At 34.8% G+C, this 9,738-nt stretch overlaps 1 protein-coding gene across 1 annotated transcript; it reads right to left on the bottom strand.

Moving 5' to 3' along the window:
* Positions 1 to 2,081: 2,081 nt before the first annotated feature.
* Positions 2,082 to 3,038, bottom strand: LOC148949650 (uncharacterized). The gene has a single exon (XM_089092747.1). It carries the CDS (start codon positions 3,036 to 3,038, stop codon positions 2,082 to 2,084), a length of 957 nt encoding a protein of 318 aa, XP_088948873.1.
* Positions 3,039 to 9,738: the final 6,700 nt, after the last annotated feature.

The following is a 9,738-nucleotide window of genomic DNA, read 5'->3' as shown; positions in this document are numbered from 1 at the left end:
GTACCGAGTGCACGCAGATATATCTATGAATAGACTGTATTATGAAAAGGAATTTGATTGATTAAAGAGCATCCATATATAGAAGACTGCCGCGTGCCGATTGCACGGAGATATCAAATACCTTTTAATAGACTGCATTATGAAAAGAAATTTATTTGCATAAAGAGCAAAAAAATTGGTAATTACAAAAATATTTGCATATATTTTAGCAAGAGATTACAACAATTCAAAAACCTTAAAAAATAAAACAAAAAGTTTGAAGTAAAGAGCCATGATTTTGGTTTTATGCAAATGACGTCATACAATAAAAATTACAACGAGGTTATGCACGTAAAAAATTATAATGACTTCAAGTACGTCATGACATCATAAAACGTCATTCCTCTTATAAAAGATACCTGAGTTTCCAAACGTAGTTAGTTATTTATCTAACACAATGTCTAAAGGATCACAACTCACATATACGTGCTTTTGTAATTAAAAAAATGTTTTTAAAATAAAATCAATATTTTTACAAATAACTTTTACCTAAGAAGCATGTAGACATAGTTATGTAAAATGCAGCAACTTTTGGAGTTTTTATACAAAAAATATGACTTTTCAACTGAAACTAGAATAATTCCTGAAAAAAAAAAAAATTTACTTAACTCCAAACTGCAAAAATCTTTATGGTGTCTGAGCAATAATTTTAGTTTTTTAATTTAAACCAGAAAAATACCTGAAAATTTTTAATTAGTTTGGTTTCCCTTTTGCTTTAAGTGACGTGATACGTCAAGCTGATATTCCAAATGAAGTCAGTTATTTATCTTATTTATCCAACAGAATGTCTGTAGGAAGTTTTTGTCCCACCACCTGAACAATGAAAAAAAGAAACAAAGGTTCGGCGATATTTCTTTCATAATGATAAAAGACAGGCCGAGGCAAAAGAAGAAGTTTTTGTCCCATCACCTGAACAAGAAACAAGGGTGATTATTAATGCATACCATCACTTTGAAAATAAAAAATTTCGAATAGATAAATCTTTGGAAGAAAAAGAAGTTTTTGTCCCACCACCTGAACAATTAAAACAAACAAAGTTTTGGTGATATGTCTTTCATAATGACAAAAGACAAGCTGAGGCAAAAGTTAAGGGTCCAATAAAAAAAAGGGTAATTTTACGAAGGTACTACTTCTAATTTAAAGTCTGTTTGGACGTCATGACATCAAGAAAAGGCTCAAATTGTCTGCATTTAGATGACAAGCAATAGTGAGAATACATATATAGAAGCCTGCCTCGTGCCGAGTGCTGGGGTCTGGCTGCGAGGACGCTGGGCTCTCGGTACTGTATACACTATCTTTATATGTGAGCAATAATTGTATGTATGTGTCAGGTCTATAAAACAGCTCCATATTTTTGGGGGGAAATTGGTATCTTGGGATATTGTCGCATAAAAACGATCTAGATGGGTCAAAAGTCTGAGAAATTCGTCAAGAGCCTTAATTTCGGTTTTTGCAAATGACGTCACGTAATAAAGATTTCAATGATGTAATATTCGTAATGTACTTCATGAAAGCATATGGTATCATTCATATCCAGGTTGCAGCGGTAGTTAGCAACCTAGGAAACTTACCCCCGATATAGGAAACTTACCGTCTCTTGTCTTGAACAACAAGGAAAATATATTGGCTCGAAAACAAAAGTGGCTGGAACCACAATATTCTGCGTATACGGCATCTTTTTTTCTTTCTCTTTCTCCTCAGATAGCTTGGCATTGGAACATCGTAGAAAGCTGTTTAATGGCTCATTTTAAATTAAATTAAACTGTGATCAATTTCTTACGAAAGGCAGTATCTCTTCACTGGAAGTTGGTGGTATACTAATAACCTGCTGATGCGAAGTTAGCGGCTCAGAGTACTCATACCTGACTTTAGAGCTAGAAGATTCTTGGATATCAGAGATCTGAGGTTTTTCGTAAGGATAATGCCATGACCAATACTTTGAAGTCAGACTTGTAGTAAGAGAGGATCCAGCTACAGATTTTTACATAGTGTTCTGCTATTTTATTCCGATTTGTTTCAACTGGAAGCTGTTGATCCATCATCTAGCAACTTTCGTTCTTGTGAATATAAGCTAATACAGTGAATAGTTTTTCATATCGATTAAGGTTGAGCACTCCATTACATGTGATGTACCCGTTTAGCTCAGGAAGTATTGACTTATACTTCCTGTAGACAAGAGGAAATGAAGATACACCAAAATGGGATAGCTTTGGAATGAAGTCGTTTCCAGCCAGAAAAGTCAATACCATCCAATCATCAATGATATTTTGCAAACTATAAGGGAATGTGATTGTTTCCTTCACATCCTCAAACTCCATATCAATTAGCTCTCTGTAGACTCTTAAGTCAACAAGTATAAACTTTTTTTCAATATGACCATGTACAAGTTGTACATCTTCTCTCAAAATAGAAACACAAGGAAGATGGGTACAAAGACCAAGGATAATCAAGTCGGCATCTGAGCCATAGATACAATGTCTGATATATGGAGCCTGTAACATCTGTTCTCTCATGTACCCAATAATCTTATGCTCCCCTTCTCCGGGCACTCTCGGCCCAGAGACTACAACCTTGCATTTTTTCCAGGATGAGTTAGAATTTATTCTTGAATTTATAGACAAGTGAAGCTCCTTTAGGAGTTTTTCCATAAACTCAGTTCCTGGTGTGATTGAATTTCGGTTAAATTCCTTTTTAGCTTTTGGATTAGCTTCTTTAACTTCCTGTCTTGTCGTAAGTCTTTTCGAAGCCACACGAGCTCTTCTTTCTCTTTGTCCCCTTAGTTTAGCCATTGGAGCAACACCGTCAATAGCTATGAAGACTAAATTTTTGGGACGGACAACTTGCATTAGTTTGTCAATACAACGCAGAACTTTATCAATAACTTCATCTTCAACATCTTTTTGATCAGTACTTTTTTTGAGCTTTCGACTGCAGTTGTGGATAATACAGTTTGTATCCAAATACAAATTGTCTATCTTTGGAGGGTCAGTTTCAATCATTTTCTGATTTAGAATAGGGTGTCTTTGTAAAAGCCACTTGAAAAACTTTACTACTCCCATATTTAAATATCTATTACCTGTTAATATCCACAAAATCACGGGTTGAGTATTCAGAGCCAATCAAAAACCACAAACTAATTTTTTAATTTTCAGGTATTTTTCTAGTTTTAAATAAAAGATTAAGATTACTGCTCAGACATCAGAAACATTTTTGCATTTTACATAATAACTTTAGCGATCTATGAAATATCAAATTTTCAGGGATTACTCTTGTTTCACTTCACCAGATTACTACATTTTATATAACTATTACCAAAAAATCTGACTGGTGAATTGAAACTATAGTAATTCCTGAAAACTTTAAATAAAGTCATTTTATTTCATGGATAGCTATAGTCATTATGTAAACTGCAAAAGTACGTTCGGTGTCTGAGGAATAATTTTGACTTTTTGATTAAAACTAGAAATATACTTGAAAATTTAAACTTAGTTTTGATTTTTGATAGTTTATTGATACTTGACACATGGTTTCAATCTAAAGTAATAATGCAATGGAGTTTATATTTTGATAATTTTGGGTATTTATGCTCATCAGAGTCAACATGAAGTTCAATAAAGTTTAGAAAAGAATTTGGTAATATTTACCTAGCTTCTTTTCTATGTTCTACAAAACGGTTCCATAATTTATCTGAAAATTGGCACACTAGCACATTCTTTCCTGAAAAATTTGCCTAAATATGTCACAAATTTGGACACATTCCTTTAGAGCCTTAATTTTAGAAAAATATTTTCTATTTGAATGACGTCACACTGAGAGACTTTGCCTGATTTTCTGAAAAAGGGGGAAAGACCCCTCGAAGTCATAGAATTTTAATGAAAATCACAGCATTTGATTCAGCGTATCAAAGAACCCTGCTGTAGAGGTTTCAAGCTCATAGCTGCAAAAGTGTGGAATTTTGTAATTTTTTACAGAAGAAAGATCAAGGATGCGTGTTTATTTGTTTGTTGTTTTTTTATCTAGGGATGATCGTATCAACTCAGTGGGCCTAGACCGTGCAGAGAGGGTTCATTCAAATAGAAATGAAAGTTTCTAGTGCCCTTTTTCAGTGACCAAAAAAATTGGAGAGCAACTAGACCCCCTCCCACGCTACCTTTTTCCCAAAATCGTCCGATCAAAATTTTGTTATAACTTTTTTCTTCAGCATACTTTAAAGGCCCATTAACTATGCAAATAGAGATAAAATGACTCCCTAGAGCCCCTGGGGAAAGGTTTTTAAGGTACAAAATTAACATATTGTATATTTATTATTGAGAATATGTATAGATCTTTCGGGTGGGAAAGGGAGGAAGGATTTTCTGTTGGGAGGATTTTACACAGGTAAAATTTTACATGGAGAGGGAAGTGAACGATATTCAAACTTAGAATGCCAGAAATTATTAAGTATATGAGGGGGGTTGCCCCCTCCTCAACACCTAGCTCTTTACGCTAAAGTTGAAATTTTTTCACAATTCTTTGAAAACAACTACAGAAGCACAAGTGTCGTTTAATTAGAACATTAAGTAACTTTTTTTTGAAGTGCTACCCCTATGCCTTCTTAAGGCCAGAGCATAATTTGCGCTATACTGAAAAAGTAAAATTTTTTTATTCTCATAACTTTGATAAATCAAATAATACTAACATTTTGATTACTAACTGTCAGTATATGTATATTAAACTGTGACAATTCATATTCATTTGTATTTTTTGTAAAGTGCAAGTTATGTTCTGGTCTTGGGTAGGTAAAGGGGTTTTGAGCCCTACTCATGTCAATTTCTGCTCGTTTTGAGTTTGATTCTGTTATTTATTGTAATTTCTGTTCGTTTTGGGTTTCATTTATTTATCGATGTTGATTTGTGGTACTTTCACGCTTGGTAGATTATTTGATTTTATTTTTTGCTCGTTTTGGTTTAATGGAGTTCTGTACTTTTCTTTGAAAAAACTTATTTTGTGGAAAAAGCTTTTTTAATCAATTTCTGTTCGTTTTATATTGGCATAGTCTTTTCAGGGAAAAATAAAATAATACTTTAAATCTTTTCTGTTATAGTTTGGCCTGCTATTTGTATGATGGAGAAAAATATTCAGCAATTTTTAACAACATATGCCCTTTTAAAAATCTGGGCAGAAGTAGTAGTGTTTAACTTAGTTTCATACCTCCTCTAGTTGACCTGAAATACAAAACTTGATACTATTCGCAAAAAAAATATGTTCACTTTCTTTGATAGCTTGGGCTTGGACACATTTACGCTATTTTGATTTGGCTAAATTTTAAGAGCAGAAGTGGCCCCGAAAGTTTCAACATAATACCCTCAGTCGTTCTTGGGATACTGTTGAGTATCTCCGAAATCACTTTCGACTATTAAAAAGTTTATTAGTCCTTTTCATTTTCAATCGAATGAGCCTTTTTCAATGTTCCTAGGACATCTCCTTCGATACGAAGTGCCCATCTTTACTATAAAAATGTCAAGCCTACCAATTACTTACCACAATTAAAAAGGGCACTAGCCCTTTCAATTTCCAATCGAATGATCCCTTTCTGAGTTTCTACGACAATACTTTCTGTAAACACCTTATATACCCCCAGGGCATAACTTACACACCTTGCCCTGAGGGCTGTGAGGGAGGGTTGTCATCCTCAAAGGCCTAATTTCCAGATTTTTCAACTACGTTAAAAAAAACGGCTATCTCAAAATTTTGATTGGATGTGTTTGGGGAAATGGTGGGTGTGAGGGGGAGGGGGTTTAGTTGCCCTTCAATCACTTTCGACTATTAAAAAGGGCACTAGCCCTTTCAATTTCTAATCAAATGAGCCTTTTTGAAGTTTCTAAGAAAAAAAATTCTATAAAAGCCTTATATGCCTTCAGGGCATAACTTAAAACCTTTGCCCTGAGGGTTGTGAGGGTCTTCCACAAAGACATAATTTCCAGAACTGTCAAGTAAGTAGAAAAAATGGCTATCTCAAAATTTTAATATGTTTGGGGAATGTTTGGGGAAATATGTTTTAATTTTAATATGTTTGGGGAAATGGTGGGCGTGAGGGGGGATTAGTTGCCCTCCAATTACCTTCGACTATTAAACCTTTTTCAAGGTTTAATACTTTGGCTATCTCAACGAAATGTTCAAAATTTTGATTGGATGTGTTTGGGGAAATTTTGGGCGTGAGAGGGCAGTTAGTTGCCCTTCAATCACTTTCGACCATTAAAAGGGCACTAGCCCTTTGAATTTCCAATTGAATGAGCCTTTTTTGAAGTTTCTACGACAACGCTTTCTGTAAGAACCTTATATACCACCAGGATATAACTTACAATCCTTGCCCTGAGGGTCGTGAGGGGGCGGGGTATCCTCCTCAAAACCATAATTTTGATTTGGAAATCAACTACGATGAACAAAAAGGGCCCTCTCAAAATTTTGATTGGATGTGTTTCAGGAAATGATGGGCGTGGAAGGGGTGTTGGTTGCCTTCGATCACTTTCGGCTATTCATTAGGGCACAAGCCACTCCAATTTCCAATTGAATGAGTCCTTTTCAAAGTTTCTACTATAACTTCTTCGATACAAAGTGCCCTGGTTTAAAGGGAAAAAATAATTAATAATACATTGTGCCAACATCGTTCTTATGTGCCCCCAGGGCATAACTTAAAACCCTTGCCCTAAGGGCTGTGGGGGAGTTTCCTCCTCAAAAATATAATTTCTACCTGAATTTCTACTACTCTGAACAAAATGGATATCTCAAAATTTTGATTGGATGTGTTTGGCAAAATGATGGGCGTGGAAGATATTTTAGTTGCCTTCCAATCACTTTCGGCTATTTATTAGGGCACAAGCCGTTCCAATTTCCGATCGAATGAGCCCTTTTCTAAGCTTCTACGACAACTCCTACGATACGAAGTGCCTTGGTATGAAAACATCCCGAAAAAATAATACATTGTGCCAACATCGTTCTTTACTTAGGCATCGCTATTGTGCTGCCTATCATATCGACAGTTTTGAACTTGGTTATCAAACACCGAAATATTTAATGCCTTTAGACTCAATTGCTTATAAAAAAAAATTAATCCATTATCAAAGTAGTTAGTTCAAAGTAAAACATTAAAACTAAGATTAAGAAAATCAAATAAAAATTTTTAATTCAATATTTTTAATGTAATTTTGAACACCAAAAACTAGTGTATATGACACATTAATACTTCATAACTGTAAAAAATTAAATCTTTTTCAAAGCGAAAACTAGATAAATACAATCACTCCTAGAAAAATAAATAAATGACAATAAAACACAAGAGCCTCCGTTCAGGGGGAATATACAAAAATTCCCAGCATTCCATTCAGGGGAAACATTTCTGATTATAATATTTCTTAGTATTGGACTGATCAACTTTTACTAGGTTGCTAGCTACTGCTGCAACCCGGATTCACTTATATGGAGAGGCAGCGTGGCCGAGTGGTCCAAGGCGCTGGTGTTAGCCACCAGTCTCTTCGGAGGCATGGGTTCAAATCTTACCGTTTGTATACGCTTATGATTTATGTACAAAAATCAAATATCTTTGAAAAGACTGCAGTATGAAAAGACATCAAAAATGAAGTTTTTAGTGGAAACATTTATTCTCTTTTAGAAATAATTTATTTTAGTTACAAAAGATTTTCAACCAAATTAATGTCCTTTAAAATGAGCCATTGAACAACTCTCTACGATGTTCCAGTGCCAAGCTATCTGTGGAAAAGAACGAAAAAAAATATGCCGTTTAGGCAGAATGTTGTAGTAGCTGCCACTTTTCTTGATTTTCAAGCCAATATATTTCCTTTGCTTTTCAAGCCAAGGGACAGTTTCCTATACAGGGGTTTCGGACAAGGCGGTTCTAATGAAGTACTTTTTGTTTTGAACTGACTCTTTTTTTAGGAGTTCTGTGTTTTTATATTTCTTAATATTGGACGTGATCGTCTCTTACTAGGTTGCTAGCTACCGCTGCAACCCGGATTCCCCCCCTTGCTAATAGATACTAAAATCCTTAGAAGAAAAGAAGAAAAAATATGCTGTTTAGGCAGAATGTTGTAGCAGCCGCCACTTTTCTTGATTTTCAAGCCAATATATTTCTCTTGCTATTGAAGCCAAGGGACAGAAAGTTACCTATACAGGGGTTTCGGACAAGGCGGTTCTAAGGGTGTACTTTTTGTTTTGGTCTGACTTTTTTTTGGAGTTATGGGTTTTTATATTTCTTAATATTGGACGTGATCGTCTCTTACTAGGTTGCTAGCAACCGCTGTAACCAGGATTCCCCCCTTGCTGATAGATACTGAAATCCTTACTGTATTACAAACAGGAAAAAGTCTAGGGCTTTTTCTTAATTGGAATAGTAAGAAGACGACCTGGCTACAACCTACGATTATGACATCCTTGATCAATCTTTAATATTAATTGTAATCTTATTTTAGTTACTATGGGCTGGAAGTTTGTTCTTTATTGTGATAGTAGCTGCCACTTTTCTTGATTTTCAAGCCAATATATTTCCCTTGCTGTTCAAGCCAAGGGATAGAAAGTTTTCTATACAGGGGTTTTGGACAAGGTGGTTCTAATGGTGTACTTTTTGTTTTGATCTGACTCCTTTTTTAGGAGCTACGGGGTTTTCTCTTTTAGAAATACGGAAAAATTTATTCTCTTTTAGAAATAATTTATTTTAGTTACAAAAGATTTTTAACCCAATTAATTTCCTTTAAGTTGAGCCATTGAACAACTCTCTACGATGTTCCAGTACCAAGCTATCTGTGGAAAAGAAAAGAAACGAAAAAAAATATCCCGTTTAGGCAGAATGTTGTAGTAGCTAACAATTTTGTTGATTTTCAAGCCAATATATTTCCCTTGCTGTCCAAGCCAAGGGACAGAAAGTTTTCTATATAGTGGCTTCGGACAAGGCGGTTCTAATGGTGTACTTTTTATTTTGATCTGACTTTTTTTTAGGAGCTATGGGTTTTTATGTTTCTTAACATTGGACATGATCGTCTCTTACTAGGTTGCTTGCTACCGCTGCAAACCAGATGATGCACTTTTTTTTGATATGACTCTATTTTTAGGAGTTCTGGGTTTTTACATTTCTTAGGATTGGACTGATCGTCTCTTAATAGGTTGCTAGCAACTCTGAAACCCGGATTCAAATATATAGTTGTGAGAGGCAGCGTGGCCGAGTGGTCCAAGGCGCTGGTTTAGCCACCAGTTGCTTGGCCACTACTATTTTCATTTAATTTTTTAATTTTTTACTATTGGGCGTGATCGTCTCTTACTAGGTTACGAGCTACCGCTGCAACCCGGATAAAAATTAAATTAGTTACTATGGCCTTAAATTCGTTCTTTACCATAATATAATGAACTATTTTGATTATTTATCTATTAGTATAGGCAAGAGTTCGTTCTTTATTATAACTTTAAAATTACATTAAAATCTTATTTTAGTTATTATGTGCTGGAAGTTTGTTCTTAACTGTAATCCAAGGCACTGGTGTTAGCCACCAGTCTCTTTGGAGGCGTGGGTTCAAATCTTACCGCTGGTATACGATTATGTTTGAAAGACTGCAGTGTGAAAAGACATCAAAAATGCAGTTTTTGGTGGAAAAATTTATTCTCTTTTAGAAATAATTTATTTTAGTTACTATAGATTTTTAACCCAATTAATTT

This window comes from Artemia sp. Qi Xiang Cuo, chromosome 8 (assembly GCF_049724085.1).
Source record: "Artemia sp. Qi Xiang Cuo chromosome 8, ASM4972408v1, whole genome shotgun sequence".
NCBI lineage: Eukaryota > Metazoa > Arthropoda > Branchiopoda > Anostraca > Artemiidae > Artemia > Artemia sp. Qi Xiang Cuo.
The sequence above is the reverse complement of the archived record's forward strand: the minus strand, read 5'-3'. Positions and strand labels throughout refer to the sequence as shown.